This window comes from Schistocerca nitens, chromosome 4 (assembly GCF_023898315.1).
Source record: "Schistocerca nitens isolate TAMUIC-IGC-003100 chromosome 4, iqSchNite1.1, whole genome shotgun sequence".
Taxonomy (NCBI): Eukaryota; Metazoa; Arthropoda; class Insecta; order Orthoptera; family Acrididae; genus Schistocerca; species Schistocerca nitens.
The window spans coordinates 553,167,108-553,185,358 of NC_064617.1; the positions used below are offsets into that span (position 1 = coordinate 553,167,108).

The 18,251-nt window shown below is 43.9% G+C and overlaps 1 protein-coding gene across 1 annotated transcript in view; it reads right to left on the reverse strand.

Moving 5' to 3' along the window:
* Positions 1-5,782: 5,782 nt before the first annotated feature.
* The window catches only part of LOC126251825 (acetylcholinesterase-like), a 132,990-nt gene continuing 120,521 nt past the window's right edge, over positions 5,783-18,251 (reverse strand). Inside the window, exon 10 of the mRNA XM_049952487.1 lies at positions 5,783-6,218. Coding sequence (XP_049808444.1) covers positions 6,053-6,218 — 166 coding nt within the window. The 3' untranslated portion in view covers positions 5,783-6,052. The remainder of the gene's footprint in view (positions 6,219-18,251) is intronic.

Consider the following 18,251-nt stretch of genomic DNA (forward strand, 5'->3'; position numbering starts at 1 on the left):
GCTTCCCACTCAACTGTACATCGTATTTCTTTGTAATATTAGACAATGTAGCATTAAAGTTTATTGCGCCTACGAGAGTGGACTTCCTCCAGCTACATGGTCTACTCTCAGCCAGCCCTCATCGCAATCTGCGCAGACAAGCAGACTCTACTCCTGTTTTCAAACTTTTTATCTCCTGCGGCATCAGATCTGTCACTTTAAATTTAGCTGAAATATGCGTACAACCTTCCTCTGTAAAAGCGTCGTCCCCTGCGACATTATCCTCGAGCATGACGATGCTTCAGACAGTAAGATGTCAACACAAGCGAAAAAAATGTCACAGCTCAGAAGTTCATGTGAGATGTAAGATAAGTTAAAGACGTCACATTGCCACAGAATTCACTACAATTCTTCCTAATGCCACCGTGGACGTGTCGAACGACCAGAAGGTCGTCACACTCACTCTTACTCACATTTCACTTCTTCCTTTGACGCCTGATGGAGGTCATAACCGTGACCCCTAGCGTTGAAATCACGCGCTTTTCTGGTGAGTGGCCGAGGAAAACATTACAGACACACCGCCACTCAGAATTGTCACGAAAAGACCGCAGGGGGTGGCAAAAATGGCGTCAATGAAACCACCGTTTTCCCTTTATTGTTTATTCCCAAACACTTCGTGGTCGAAAACGACAGTTCGTGGTGAGCAACGGATAGCCGTTCTCCCCAAACTTCGACGCTGTTAACACTCTCGGGCTTTTCAGCCCTTCTCTGAGGACGTTGTGGGGCTGCTTGCCCATGGAACGTGATCACACGCGTTTGGCGCGCAACGCGACCGCACTTTTTGCCTCTCTTGTACAACTTCGAACCACGAGGGACCGTTCCAAGCTATTCGACAAAGATGAACGTGATCCGAATCAGCTAAAGGTGCTTATGCTCTTTTAGCGCTCTGTTTATGTGGCGTGATCACGGGGGATGCGACATTGACATATATGTGAAGAAACCCGCCATAGCACCTGCCCACTTCTACTGAGAATTTTATAAATGTACCTGTATAGACAGGCCAACGGCTTTGTCGCAGTGGTAACACCGTCAGATCACAGAAGTTAAGCGCTGTCGGGCTGGGCTAGCACTTCGATGGGTGACCATCCGGTCGGCCGAGCGCTGTTGGCTAGTGGGGTGCACTCAGCCCTTGTGAGGCAAACTGAGGAGCTACTTCATTGAGAAGTAGCGGCTCTGGTCTCGTAAACTGACATTCGGCCGGGAGAGCGGTGTGCTGACCACATGCCCGTCCATCTCCGCATCCAGCGACGCCTGTGGACTGAGGATGACACGGCGGCCGGGCGGTACCGTTGGGCCTTCCAAGGCCTGTTCGGACGGAGTTTAGTTTACCTCCAGAGACAGAACCATGACGAAGTCCTAGGGGCTTGGAAACATGCAACACTTACGACACTCTCAGCTTCTCGATGGCCTGTAATCAGGCGCAAGGGCAGCGCAGCGGCGGCGAAAGACCAGCAATGCAGCCTGCTTGCATCTGTCTGTACATCCACATTTATAAGGTGCTCAACTAACGCGGGTGGGTGGCACCGACGATTTTGCAAACTGGGTGATCTTAGAAGGAACCTTTGACATTTTATTCACGCATGTGTCAGTGTCGCATGTCCCCCATGATCACCCCACGGGAAGAATCGCAATAGGAGGTATGAAAAAGGATAAGCACCTTTTGCTGCTTCAGACCACGTTGAAATTTTGTCGGTTTAACGATCCCTAATGGTTCCAACCTGTACACGAGAGCAAAAACTGCGGTCGCGCTGCGCTCCAAAGAGGTATGTCCACGTTAACAGATGGGTAAGGTGAGCTGGATCCTTCACTTGGATGGAGTGTAATAAGAAGTTTTGCTTATGGCTCGTTGGAAAACAAGAACCGACCATTCCTTGATCAAAATATTTGCACTCAGATCATTACTAAATGTCGAGACCAAGAGCAACTTGATGCGGAAGCATTTTTGCTCAGTAGTAGATCCAGGTGTCAGAATCTATATCTCCAATACTAAATCACATGCCATTCCAAAGCCTCAAAGTTCAGATTACTTTCATAATTTTATTTAAGTATGATGCATATTAACATAATTTCATCCAAACTATGTACAAAATTTTGAAGTATTGTGAGAATGCTGTTTTTCGTATATTGCTGCTGACGTAATGTGTTATAAGATTTTATTAACAGGTAGTCTTTCAGTAGTAAATGTGAGTTTCTTTTTCAACGATACAATCCCTCTAAAATTTATATTTGATTCAAGAATCTACTTGAAACAGACAAGACTGTAGTGAAATGTTGTCTTCATCACTCTCAGCTAATTCCTAAATTTATTCCCATATCTTCTCCAGCGGCATAAAAAACTAGTATCTACCAACAATCCCATCTGTCCCCGTCGAAGGGTCTACAGTTGTGAGAGCACTATTCATTAGCTACAGCAAAAGTGACATCCATGCACGAGCAATGAACAATTACTCTCAGTTGCTGCTTGACTGTTCCACATCCAGTGTAACGTACCCAAAGGATTACGAAAATTTTCTTCGCGTATAAATTTCGTAGCGTAAATTCTACATTACTCATGAACGAACACAATATTTGCAGAATGCTGTGAGGTTATACCTGTACAAAGAGTAAAGAATAGGTATTCTTGGTTTCAGTTTTCTTGTACTTTGCTTACCTCTGTAGAGGCCTAGTGCAAAAAAAAAGTTATTTTTCTTGGAAATGAAATTTATATAAATTCAGTTTTCTGTCTGTTTCATATGTACCGTTCCTACGTACACCATTGAATGAGAGGTCGTGTAATTTTTATAGGATAGGGGGTGCTGCTGAAGAAATATTTTATTTCCGACTAAGTTCGCACCCAAGCATCGGATAACACGTGATTATTTATGCAGGTGGATAAGACACTGTTGTGTACTCTTTGTACCCGCATCAAATCATTCAAAAACTGACATAACGAGCATAGTACAGGTAATTCATTCCCCTATTCCAAACCTGTTAAAGACTGTCTAGTCAAGTGCTTACATCAAGTGCTTAAATCAAGATTTGTGTGTCAGTATTGAAACTATATTATTTTCAATACGATTTTTTAAAACTATTTATTTGTTTTACGGCTGTTACAGTAGTACCAAGAAACAGGCATCTTTTTGTCTAAGCATACATTGTCGAGAACTGTCAAATAAGGGTACAGTCTACAGAGTGATCTTTCATGCATTCCACCGTCTCTTGCGTAGTATAAATTTGGATGTAAATTACGTATTTCACAAAACTAATGAAAAGAGAATAGTAAATGAATATTGCAGTTATCGTCTGCAGGTGCACAATCATTACGGCTGTAATAAACCATACCAGTTCGTTATGAATTGTAGTTGTTCAACATTAAGTAACCTACTGGGAAGCCTTAATAAGTTTGGTTACATATTTTGCTTTCTTCACACAGCTGGAGACAAACTCAGATCGTTGTGGTAGTTTTGATGTTCCGATTAGTCGCTTTCAGATACATTGTTAATTCATACAATGTCTGTACTTACGCAGTGTTGTATCTTCAGAATACAATGTCTTTCAGAGCTGCGTGCACATCTGATGGAACAGACACTGTTTCTGACGTTTACAGATGTGACAATCTTAACGAAAGAGTTTCGTATTCTCTGATTATGCGTTGACGTCAGCCCTTTGTGTCACATGAAAATTTGTGTCAGTCAAGGACTCAAATCTGGATTCCCTGCTTATTGCGTTAACCACTTCGTCTGCCCCAGCATGCATCCAGGTCTGGTCGGAACTTTCGTAAGTCATATAGTCATAACCCCTATGCTTGTACAATTTCTGAATCCTGCACAGTGAAACAACTTTATATCGTCATTTTAGCTCGTCGTAGCATGCATGCACTCATGCAAGTCTGAAGAACATTAGGGCATTGTACGGTGAAGGTACAGACACTGAAAAAAAAAAGCAGACATTGTAACCAACAGTTACATATCCAAGCCCCGACGGGCTAAAGTGACGAAATAATATTTGTCTCCCTGTGCGTTAAACACGAATAACGCGAGCAGAGAGTTGTGACTGCGTAACATATGGAAGATAGATCCGTCCTGGCGGTATGCTCAGTAGCGAAGTGGCCTTTGACAGTGGAACTGCATGAACGTCTCGTTTATGTCTCTGCGACGATAGCACACGCACATTGTTGTTGTAGTCTACAGTAGTCTGAGTACAACTTACGCCCTTCGACGCACCATGATACTTTCACAGTGAAAATGGGCGTGAAGTTCAGTTTTACGACCGGGTATGCACGATCAAAAGCATTGGAATTCGAACAATTTTTACAAGATGACGTATGTATTTATTACCATAAACTATTAGGATTCACATCCCCATTTTGAGTAGCGTGGTCCACGTGAATATGGCGGCTTGTGAAAGGATCTTGAACAAGGTGAGTGATCTTCAATTCAGATATCTGGACATACACAATGACCCAATGAAAGTTGAACATGTGGGTCTCGGCCGGAGGATGGCCCATGTTTTAGAGCTACTGTTTGACATGAGATGGTGATCATAGCGTTTAGAACCTACGGCACTATGATAAGCTATACGGCGGAAAAACTGGTACACCTTAGCATGCACCCGGATCTGAACAGGGTGCAGCAGGTGCACACAGACTTTACTAAACATGTCCCGTCCTAACTTAACATAAGCAGATGCCGTGTCATCATAATTTACGACAGTAAGCCAAAAACGTGTTCAGCATGTGGGCAAGAGGGGCATCTCAGACCAAGCCTGAGTGTTATGTCGACAGGGGAACGGAATACGTCGACCAATCTGATTGTGTTTCTAATGGCGTACGTGGAGCTCCTTCAGTCTGTACCATCTATTCGTCGACTGTCGACACAAGCGTAGTCTCCCATTGTTCCTGAGCAAGCAGCCCCCAACATGGCGTCAGGGCACTACGGATGGGCAGGCCTTGCTCCCTGTGCACCCCCTTCCCCCCAGTCTTGCACACAAAGACACAAAGGTGTAAAGGGGTAACAGCCCTTTTAGAAGAGGTTTTCCACTGCAGACTTGCTGGTAAGAACCGACGCTGTTGTCCCCGATGGCAGCCACCTCCAGTTATTGTCGGATACCGAGTCACATGTCCAAAAGCCTATGCACCCTGTCTCCATATGCCTGACGCTGACCGTTCTACTATTTGAAAAAATAAAAAAGCAATTAAGGCCATCGCTCACGAAAGCGGTAAAACCGGGTAAAAAAATAATACAAAATGTGGTTAAGTCGACTGCTCACGATAAGCGGGACGTTCGATTTCGAGTCCTGGTCTGGCATAAATTTTCATGTGTTGTAAACAGCTGACGTCAATGCCTCGTAGCATAACGCAAAACTTTCTTAACTATGAGACACGTTTAGTAAGTTTCGGAAAATCCTTCCCGCTTAACGTGTTCTTGTCAAGAGGAATCTGTGTATTAATACGACTGTTATGGCAAATGATTGAACAGATACCGTAAAGTAATTTTCGTATAATTAGAAGCCGCCATTTACACACCTATTTTCGCCACGTAACATAAGTGCCATATTTAACCATTGACAGAGTTGGAAAAAACATCTATACAACACAGATCACGAAAATTTATAAGTGATTTAAACACCGTCCTCCCGAATGTGAATCTGGTGGTTTACCCATTGCACCATCTCTCTCGGTCTTGTAGGATTCGACATGTTCTGATAATTCACCCAGTGTTAGTACTGCTATGAAACGTGGTGTATATATGAGCTCTTTCTCAACAAACACCTGTAGGCTCACTGATAAATGGTAACGTCCGTTCAGAAATCTGTGTATTACATGTACCAGGAACGAATGAAGTTAATAACAAATGATTTGTAAACGGCAAGTGATTCAAGGGTATAGCTTTGCACCTATAACGATTAATACTGTCATGCATATTATCGTTATTAAAATGAATGTGTTTAATTCGTTCTTATTGTCAGTTCAAATAATATTATGAAGCAACCCTGACAGTGCCGTGTCTCCAGAGTGTGGTCTCATCAGTAGGCCCTATGTTCCAGGGAACGGTTGCAGCGGTATATTCTCGTCCCAGAAGTCCATGCGGTCCTTGTCCTTGTCGTGGCCGAGCGTGATGTTGGCTTGTATCAGAAGGTAGCTCCTCCTCGTCATGTCGTAGGGCTCCCAGACCACAGGATCTGCAACTGGCGTCGGGTTTCTGCGGAAAAAGTGTGCTTATTACTAAAACTTAATTTTGTCCATTTTTGATGACATTTGTCCGACCAGTATGTTGACTGCTGCACTCAACTTGACATTCTGATTACAAATTAGGTACTCTATACTTCTTTTATACTGGCGGTAGCAAACTGGAGAAGTAAAGTACGTGATGAGAATATCGTTTTGGCCATGCCTGTTATCAAATCTCTCGTTGTCCAGCAACTGATTACAACTTCAGACAATGGTCAATAAAATTATATCTAAAATTAATGACATACTTGGTTTGAGTTGCCTATAAATAACAGATAATGTGGACGTCTCGATTACTTTTAAGAACTACGCATATATAATCTCCGAATAACCTGTAGCAACGGATTACATCATATTTTCTTTAGTATTGGTGAGGTATTTTGAGAATGGCCATAAAATATTAAAGGATATTTGCCACCATATGAACCCATTCGCCGACACGTGGCTAGTCCTTATGCATGAAATTCAATGTAACGGATTTGTAACTTCCCATGACGTAATAACAGTGAGCACGAAAAAATGGAATGAAGTGCAATATACACTCCTGGAAATGGAAAAAAGAACACATTGACACCGATGTGTCAGACCCACCATACTTGCTCCGGACACTGCGAGAGGGCTGTACAAGCAATGATCACACGCACGGCACAGCGGACACACCAGGAACCGCGGTGTTGGCCGTCGAATGGCGCTAGCTGCGCAGCATTTGTGCACCGCCGCCGTCAGTGTCAGCCAGTTTACCGTGGCATACGGAGCTCCATCGCAGTCTTTAACACTGGTAGCATTCCGCGACAGCGTGGACGTGAACCGTATGCGCAGTTGACGGACTTTGAGCGAGGGCGTATAGTGGGCATGCGGGAGGCCAGGTGGACGTACCGCCGAATTGCTCAACACGTGGGGCGTGAGGTCTCCACAGTACATCGATGTTGTCGCCAGTGGTCGGCGTAAGGTGCACGTGCCCGTCGACCTGGGACCGGACCGCAGCGACGCACGGATGCACGCCAAGACCGTAGGATCCTACGCAGTGCCGTAGGGGACCGCACCGCCACTTCCCAGCAAATTAGGGACACTGTTGCTCCTGGGGTATCGGCGAGGACCATTCGCAACCGTCTCCATGCAGCTGGGCTGCGGTCCCGCACACCGTTAGGCCGTCTTCCGCTCACGCCCCAACATCGTGCAGCCCGCCTCCAGTGGTGTCGCGACAAGCGTGAATGGAGGGACGAATGGAGACGTGTCGTCTTCAGCGATGAGAGTCGCTTCTGCCTTGGTGCCAATGATGGTCGTATGCGTGTTTGGCGCCGTGCAGGTGAGCGCCACAATCAGGACTGCATACGACCGAGGCACACAGGGCCAACACCCGGCATCATGGTGTGGGGAGCGATCTCCTACACTGGCCGTACACCACTGGTGATCGTCGAGGGGACTCTGAATAGTGCACGGTACATCCAAACCGTCATCGAACCCATCGTTCTACCATTCCTAGACCGGCAAGGGAACTTGCTGTTCCAACAGGACAATGCACGTCCGCATGTATCCCGTGCCACCCAACGTGCTCTAGAAAGTGTAAGTCAACTACCCTGGCCAGCAAGATCTCCGGATCTGTCCCCCATTGAGCATGTTTGGGACTGGATGAAGCGTCGTCTCACGCGGTCTGCACGTCCAGCACGAACGCTGGTCCAACTGAGGCGCCAGGTGGAAATGGCATGGCAAGCCGTTCCACAGGACTACATCCAGCATCTCTACGATCGTCTCCATGGGAGAATAGCAGCCTGCATTGCTGCGAAAGGTGGATATACACTGTACTAGTGCCGACATTGTGCATGCTCTGTTGCCTGTGTCTATGTGCCTGTGGTTCTGTCAGTGTGATCATGTGATGTATCTGACCCCAGGAATGTGTCAATAAAGTTTCCCCTTCCTGGGACAATGAATTCACGGTGTTCTTATTTCAATTTCCAGGAGTGTATTAGCTGCCATTAGGGTCGAAACCGTACAGTGCGCTAATTACAGATCGTTATATTAAATACCACCAACTGCGGATTAGAAGTCTGCATCCTTTGATATTTGATACCCAGGAAACCACCTTCATTCTCTCTCAAGTGGCTGCTTCCTGTTGGAACACCTCTACCTCAAACTCGTAGACCTAGAAGATGTGCCTACCAGCCCAAGTGACCTCCATTTGTTCTCGCAGCCTCTGAACAAAACATCAGGTGGTGGGATTCCTCTGCTCGGGAAATTCCATACTCGCTTCCTCTCTCTGTCTCTCTCAAGTGGTTACTTTCTGATTGTGTGAACACGTGCACGAACCACCGTGCCCCCACACGCAGATGGAGGTTTCCTTCCCTCCTCAGAATTCTGTGTTCCTATTGGATAATGCTGGGGACAAAGGGAAAACTGGCGCAATTACAATATCCAAAATGGCGGGAAATAGTCCAATTTCACTACCCAATCAGATTAATTGTTCAACAATTTACATGAGTCAAATAGTTCACTTAAAACGTTCACCACCAACTTACAAAGATTCTTATTCTTAATAAAATATTTTAAATGTCTGAGAGTCACACACAAACATTTTGCGAATCAAGTAATTAAATTTCCGCCACAAATAGATCGTAGCACTAAATATATCTGGGGTCTTGTATGCAACAATATTTGAGAACACAGGCGCCCTCGTCTACAACAACTTTTCCATTTTACACTAAGCATTTCTGGTGAAAAGAAAAAACCTTCCAATCGCACACACGTGCGATAATGACACCCATGCCATGCACCGACTGCAGGGGCCGCGGCCGAACCGGCGAGGAGAGGAACAGACACCCACACACATGTCAGCGATGCCGGCACATCTCCAGGTAGCCAGATATCCACATAATGGTCTTACCAGATGCTCAGAGGCTGGAGAGAAGGCTACTGTGACCGCCAAGCAATCAACCAATTAAATTACATGGGGGTGATAATCGTCCAGCGCAAACTCACGCCATATTGAATCTTCTCACGCAATACACACGTCCACTTCTGTCGCTGCTCAACCAGCGTACTGTTTACTTTGCTATTCAGCCACCCAGAGGGCACTCAGAGCGCCACTACTGGGACCTGTCCACGCAGTTGCAGGCAAGAGCCGACAAGTAGGAGCATACTTTGTACTCACCAGTCGCGAGAGGCTAAGCCACAGGTTTCGGTCAGCTGAAGCTTTGTGCCCACTCCTGCTGCTAGCCACAACACAATGTGGGACAAACCAGTGTAGTTTGGACATATAGTTCCAATTCCACCTTCAACATAGGCTTTAGAGTAAAATAATCCATTTTAACCAATCCGAAACGGGAGTGTTGTTGCCGATACGCCTAGAACTTCTCGCACAAAATGCACTTTCATATATCACTCTATAACTGGGTAATATAGCTGATTTTATTATGATGGTCATCTCTCCCTGTGTAGGTGGGAAACGTTTCATTAAATGATCTCGCCGTAACGAAATAACGCATGATTACTGCTCCAACTCGTAAATCATATCTGTGGTGCTCTTGCCCTCACTTCCAACCACCCCAGCGGCAAGTTGCTGGTATCAAACTGATTGGCTAATTAGTTAAATTGATCATAAGAGTCCCTTTGCATGACTCGTAATTTTTCTCCTGCAGTCGGATTATATTTCTCAGATTACCTTTACAGCTGTTTCTGTGACGTCTCTAGGGGATTCCCTGAGGCTAGGCAGTCACATTATCCAATACCAAAATCGGTGGTAACCGTCATCAAATAGCTGAAGATATTCAATGATTATCATGTTCTCTCTGTCTGTTGCCTAGTCAAGCTAGTGGAAGCATTCCTATTGACTCCCGCCAAATTAATGGCTGGATACTTCGAAAACTAAAATGTAAATCACTAGACTGAAGGCGCTCTTCTCGATGAACACTATTGAGAAAATTTATTCCCTGAGGCTACGCAGTCACATTATCCAATACCAAAATCGGTGGTAACCGTCATCAAATAGCTGAAGATATTCAATGATTATCATGTTCTCTCTGTCTGTTGCCTAGTCAAGCTAGTGGAAGCATTCCTATTGACTCCCGCCAAATTAATGGCTGGATACTTCGAAAACTAAAATGTAAATCACTGGACTGAAGGCGCTCTTCTCGATGAACACTATTGAGAAAATTTATTCCTATTGACTCCCGCCAAATTAATGGCTGGATACTTCGAAAACTAAAATGTAAATCACTAGACTGAAGGCGCTCTTCTCGATGAACACTATTGAGAAAATTTAGAGAACCAAAGGTTGAAGTTGACTGCAGGAGTCTCCTGCCACCAACATACATATCGCGTAAGGACCACTGAGATAAAATACGAGAAACTAGCGCTCCTAGGGAGGCATATAGATAGCATTTTTTCCCTCTATTTGCGATTGGAATAGGAAAGGAAGTGACTAGTAGTGGTACAGGATAGACTCCGTTACACACCGTAGGGTGGCTTGCCATCAAAGCATGTAGATGTGGAGGTAAATTTAGTCTACCTATTAAGCTGCCACTCCATCCATTTATAGAGACAAAACTCATGGAAGAATGTTGTCTCTTACTTATCGAGAGAACGAAAGACAGTATTACTGCTGTTGATTGTCTCTCAGTAAAAATCTTCATATTAGGCCCTAATTTTCTCATTACAGTCACTTCGTGAGGTGTAATTGAGAGATTGTAATATGTTTTCCCGCAAAACTTAGAAGAAGCGGTACAGAGGTCATCTCTCAACTCCCCTTTCGTCAGATTATTGCTTACCTGCCTAATTCTCATGGATCTTCCAGTAATCGATATACAGCGTTTTAATCCAGTTGATTTCGACAAGTAACAAGTGTTCCAGTCCAGTCACAGACTCATGCATATTCTCTCGAAATAGCATCATGTTCAAACAGCACTGTTCCATTAGTTCGAAGGCTGTCTAGTCTTCTACCCGTCACTGACTAGGTAGAGAGAGACAGCTATCACAATGAGAAAAATAGCACACATACGTACAGGAGGGCAGTCGCAACAATGCAGAGTATACGTGGACTGTACAAAGAAATTCAAAAGAATAGCTCCTATAATTCATTGATATCGAATGATTGTCTATAAATATCCCCCTGTACGTGTCCCATCTCCTTTATCGCAATCCTATGATTACTGCGCTAGAAATACGAAGGTATAATGTTGTCAGAGTCTTCACTGAGAGCACAGTGTTTCGTGAGAAATCACCACCTTTTTCAGATGTAGCATATCTCCATACTACGAATCTAACACTGTCAAAGAGTTTCCAATACACTATCCACTGAATCATTCACATTGGTGCAACAGCCTCACACCTCGACGTATAATTCAGAGCTATGAAAGACTAGGGGGAGATATGGCACTTAATTACAGTATTGCATGCCTACCCCCCACCCCCCTACCACCCTCCCCCCCCCCCCCCCCCCGAGGGACCACCCTTGGCTCTCGCGTAGTCCTAGTTATTTATTTAGAAGCAAACCCAGTTCTTCTACACTTATCCAACTATCGAACATCGAAAGTCAGTTAACCATATACAAGCCAGACTAAATCAGTTTCAACGTGCCCTCCAGTAACAGCAACCACCTTGGTACCTCTTGCACCTTGATCCGAGTTGTAGTGCAACAGCCTCTAGGTGACATACCGAGAGAATTTCCAGACACTTGCCTCCTGCATCGTCACATCTTGGTGGGGGGAGCACATTCTACATAAAAATTCCACGCAGATGAACTTGAACCTGACAAATTCTTCTGCTTTAGCTCAACGAATTGTTTGTTCTTAGTGCATGGATTGCTTCTCTTAAGATTCAAGCAAATGAATTCCAACCCGACCAACGCATTCTTCTTCATCTCGCTCTAGATGCTTACTGCCATGCATTTTACGGCAGTTAACGTTTCCGATGACAGCTTACGGGCTCTCTAGTCGTATGAATGTGCAATAGATTTAGATATGTTCGAGTCAACTACCAACTCCACCACAGGTCTTATCACCTGCTTGCATCCAACTCCATCACATACGAACATCCCACATCTAAAACAAATACACAGCAAGAGGGTATACAGTGCATGTTGGAGGGTACATTGCGCCAGTATTATCGATTACCCATCCATGACAATCGCACATGCTTTGAGTAAAAAATTGCCTATATACTTCCACAAGTATCCTAATCCACCCCTGTGTTTCCAGGAGAAATACACTACTTTCCTGGAGATTTATCTTTTTCTGTCATGTGTTGGAATGGAGTATGCCAACCTATACAATTCTAGCAACATCCTCATGACGCCTTTGCTTCACAGATCAGTGATGCAACACTATCAGATGTGGATTCACAGGAGTGGTAGACAGCGACTATGGAGTGTCGAGCTGCAGAATCGATGGTATCGTCGTGATAGCATCTGAATCCACCTCATTTCGATGATAAAGAGCGTCTCCCATCAAGTCACATAACTGTGCTGATTCTCTCAAAATCCCATCACGTCCCGATAATGCTGTTCCATTAGTTAGAAGGCTGTCTAGTCCTCTGACCACCACTGACTAAGTAGAGAGTGAGAAAGATGCCACACCAACATGCAGGGGGAAAGTCACAACCATGCAGAGTATACATGGACTGCACAAAGAAATGTTCTTACAGTTACAGTGGAAAAAGAGAATATATACTGAGGTGTGAAGGTGGGCATCGTTCAAATAGAGTTAGGGAAACTGTACAGCAAAACTGACATATATATCAAGGGGAAGTTGACGGCTAAATACGACACATTCTGACTCAGCATTCCCATCCTCGAAAGCAGCAATGTTAGTGCTTGAATACTGGTGTTGCTACAATAAAATTACAAGTTCGAGAGACACCACAGGATGCATTTCAAAAGCAACAAAGTTCTGCGAACACACATGATCTGCAGTGGAACGCAAGTATATCTGTGGCGTTGTTTTGCAGAAGATAGTTGGAGCATTGAAATGGAAACGTGCTCTTTGTGATTTTGGTCATGCAGTCATTCTAAGACCAAACAAAATTCATTGCAATATGGTATAGCTACTCCAAGAGATTTCGCATGGAATAAATGTGGAATTCAAAGCTTAAACAAACGATTTTTTGCAGAATACTGTCGCATAATTTCCAAACGTTAGTCAGTGTTATTTAAGTACAATGATGATGTGCTCGGTATTCCATCCCACCATTAACAAAAGTTCCATTACAACTAGAGTCTTCCATACCACTTACCTGCAAATGGACTACATCCTGATTTGAAATTTAATCGTCTTACGATCCAAATACAGCCAATCCACAGAAGCAATGGAAGCAGGTTTCTGCAAAATAGCTACCAAGCATCTGTGAGGGATTTTTAAGTATAGTGATGCTATAAGTGATACCCCCTACGCCATTAATAAACATTCCATTAAAAAAAGAGTCTCCCATGTTATATACATGCAAGTGGACTCCATTCTAATTTCTAAATGTAATTTGCTAATGAAGGAAAACAGAAATAATGCGGCGCACTGGAATAAGTTGCACGTAACATAGGTTCCAAATGACTGTGAGGGTTCTCTAAGTACTGTGATGCTGTGTAGGGTACTCCATTCCAAAATTAACAAATGTTTTGATTAAAACTACATTCTTTGAAATGTACTTCCGTATATCTAGCATTTAGGGAAGCTCACACTCGAAGAGTCCATTTCCGTAGTTATAATTCAGAGCTTAAAAACCACGTTCTTTTTAGTGGGGGGATCTTCCTGTCACATTCATACGTAAGTGGGAAGAGTCCGCGACACAGTCACTGCCAGACAGGTAGATTTCCGATGAAGTGGTGACTGGATGTTTGAAATTCTAAGATAATACGCATACGCTACAGGTGGTAGCTACTGCGATATTCCAGACAGCTGCTGCATCAGATTATCACTTTTAACGTCAGCCATTTCCAACCCATATTGTTTCATTGTGGGTCTGTAGACGCTTTCGTGCTATCGCATTTTACACCAGGTGCAATTTAACAGTTCAGCTGTTACAGCAGCAGACAGAGTTATCTCCTTTCTAGCATGCTATTCACTTGCAACACTCCAACCATTTAGATGAAGCGTGCTATTTCTGACCGACATCCATTCCTTTACCGCTACCTCTGAAAGGTCTAAGAGCTACATTTTCTGATACGGCTTTTCACGCTTTCTTCCAACATATAACCGTTATGAAGGATCTTCCTGCCGCATTCCTACAGAATGGGAAGAGTCTGTGACACAGTAGGTGCCAGGAAGGTGGATTCCTGATAAGATGGTGAATAGATGTTTGGAATTCTAAGAAAATAAGCACAAAAATAGAAAAACGAACTGTAAGAACTGGTAACTACTGTGATATTCCAGATATCTGCTCCATCAGAACAAAGTAACTACTGTGATATTCCAGATATCCACTCCATCAGAACAACAGTTTTTAATGTCATCCATTTCCAATTTAAATGTTTTGATCACGGGTCTTTTGATGCTTTTTTGCTGTTTTCTACGTAGTATTTCTACAGCCATCACATTCTCATCCCCACGCAGGAGGCATGATTTCTCAGCCCTCACAGAGATGAACTTGAGAAATTTATTACGTATATAGCTGCTAAAACCACCACAAACATTCTAAAGTATTCACCATCTCGACTCCTTCTTCCTGCAAAAATTTGAACGTTGCTAGACACTTTAGAGCAGAACAAGCACACTTGGCGAATCACAGACGCAAACATTCTAAAGTGTTCATCAGTTCGACTCCTACTTCCTACAAGAATCTGGACGTTGCTAGACACTTCAGAACAGAAAAAGCGCACTTGGTGAATCACAGACATGTATATGTACCAAACAAGTGAACCATTCACACACGCACACACACACACACACACATTTGGTTTCTATGGCATCATGGGATGGAGGAAGTTCTCCTCATGAAACTCACCCTTTCGTGTGGGTTATGGTGCATTAAATGGACGGTAGACTATAGCGCTGTATCTGAACACAGCTTTGCATGGGGTGGTAGAGCACACTAGCCGGCCGGGAATCTATAGTGCTGTACCCAGACGTGCATTTGGGCCAGGTGGTATGGCACATTAGACCTATTGTATAGTGTAGCACTGTAACCAGATGAGGGGTGTGTGATTATGCAGTACAGGACAGTATGAGGCTTACAAAGGGCAATCCCTCCCTCCCTCCCATAGACACCACGTGTATGTGTGTGTGAGGGGGGGGGGGAGGCCTTACTGCTTCGGTACATATAGGAGGAATGCAACAGAATGTGTGCGGTGGTTTTAGCAGCTATCTGTGTGGTAAATTCTCAAGTTCACCTCTGTCAGAGATGAGAAACCATGTCTCCTACATGCTGATGACAATGTGATAGCTGTAAGAACACTACGTGAAAACAGCAATAAAGCATCAAAAGGCCCATGATCAAACCATCTAAGCTGGAAATGGCTGACGATAAAAATTGCTGTTCTGATGGAGCAGATGTCCGGAATCTCACAGTGACTGCCAGTTCTTACAGTTCTTTTTCCTACAGTTATGCTTATTTTCTTCCTATACTGGTATATGTTATGGAAGACTCTAAGTGTAATGGAACATCTGTTAATGGTGGGAGAGAGTTCCAAGCATAGCATCACTGTACTTAAATAGCACTGAATGATTTTTGTAACTACCTGACAGTATTTGTTTTTGTATGCTTTGAAGTCCACATTCATTGCATGCAAACCTGTTGGAGTAGCTACACCACCTTGCAGTGATCTTTCGTTGATCGTAGAATGACTGTCTGACCAAAATCAAGAACACCACATTTCTCTCTCACTGCTCTCACTACTTTAAGCAAAACACTACCACAGATCTACTCATGCTCCACTGCAGCACGTGCCACTTCCTGCAGATCATGTGTGTTCACATAACTTTGTTGGTATAGAAATATGTCCTATGATGAATGTAGAGCTGTTGATTTTAATGTATCAACACCATCACGATAAATATTGATTAAGTAACACAGCTCACATCAAAGACGGGAATGACGAGCCAGAATATGCCGTACTTAGCCTTCAACTGTCCCTCGACATAGATGACAGTTTGCTGCACAGCATCCTCCACTCTATTTGAATGAGCCTCATCTTCATAACTCACTATATATTTCCGATCTCCACCTTTACTTGGAGGTCATTGTCAGCTGCCATCCTAACATTAATATGCATAGACCATTCATGATTAGATGATACATTCTAGCGGACAATGCCATCGATCTGAAAGGTTGACACTACATAGTTTCTGTCTAACAGTCCTGTGAGCCCACATTTTGTGTGTGTGTGTGTGTGACTAACCTGTGAAGAAAAGGCATCATGTGGATGTTGCTAGGATCGTATAGGCTGTCACAGTGCAAATAAACATGTGACAGAAAAAAGTAAATCTCTGGGAAAGACAAAATATTTCTCCCGGAAACAAAGGGGTGGATTAGCCTATGAATAGGAATATATAGGCGGTTTTTCACTTGCAGCGTGTGAGATTGGGATGGATGGATAATCGACAACACTGGTGCTGTGTACCCTGCACCATGCATTGTAGACCCTCTGTAGTGTATTTGTTTTACATGTTGGATGTTCATATGTCATGGAGTTGACTGCAAACAGGTGCGAAGATATGTGGTGGAGTTGGCAGTTGATCTGAATGTAAGTAAATCTATTACACTTAATAGGATTAGAAATCTCACACACTGCTATTGGAAGCATTAACTGCCGTAAAATGATTAGCAGGAAGCACCTACAGCGAGTAGAAGTAGAATGCATATTCGGGTTCGGATTCATTTGCTGGAATCTGAACGAAAGCGATTCAAGCACTAAGAGCTGACAAGTCAGTGAGCTGAAGCAGAAGAATATGTCAGGCTCAAATTCACCTGCATGGAATTCTTACGGGTGTCCCCCCTCTAAGATGTGATGGTACAGGAGGCGAATGACTACAAGTCCTCTTGGTATGTCACTAGAGACTGTAGCTCTACAATTCGGATCGAGTTGTAAGAGGTAATAAGATGACTGCTGTTTCTGGAGGAAACATAGACACTGATTTAGTTTGGCTTGTACTTGTTGGTTGACTGGCTCTCGATTTAAGACAGTTGGATTAGCGTGTAAATACTGCGTTTCCTTCTACAGAAATAACTAGCACTACACGAGAACAAAGGTAGGTCTGTCTATGGGCAGGGAGGGGGAGAGTGATAGTCACAAGGGGGTACAAAATAGAACAGTACTGTGATTAAGCCCCAAATCTCCACCTATTCTTGCAGTAGCCCTGAAGTATCCATAAAGGTGTGAGGCTGTTGCACCAATGTAAGTGATTGAATGGATAGTGTATTGGAAGCTCTATAATAGAGTTATATTTGTATTACGGAGGTATGCCCCATTCTCAAACAGTCATGTATTTTTCATGAAACATGCGCTGTCAACGAAGACTTTGACGCTACTACACAGTAGTACTCCTAGCGTAGTGATCATAAGAATGAGATAAAGGAGACTAGGAACTGTAGAGGGGTGATATTTACAAACAATCATTCGATATCGATGAACTGTAGATGCTATGATTCTGAATTTATTCGCGCAGTCCTTGTATACTCTGCATTGTAGTGAAAATTTGGAAATTTGTAGTAAGTTCCTATGGGACCAAATTGCTGAGGTCATCGGTCCCTAGGCTTACGCAGTACTTAATCTAACTTAAACTAACTTACGCCAAGGACAACACACACACCCATGCCCGAGAGAGGACTCGAACCTCCGACGGGGGAGCCGCGCGAACCGTGGCAAGACGCCTAGACCGCACGGCTACCCCGCGCTGTACAGTGTAGCGACTTTCTACCTGTATGTAAGTGTGCCATCTCCCTCATTGTGATAGCTTTCTACCTAGTCAGTGATGGCAAGAGGACTTGACAGCCTTCTAACTAATGAAACAGTGTTATCAGAATGTGATGGAATTTTGCGAGAATTAGCACGGTTCTGTGACTTGGAGGCGGATGCCTTTTACTTGTC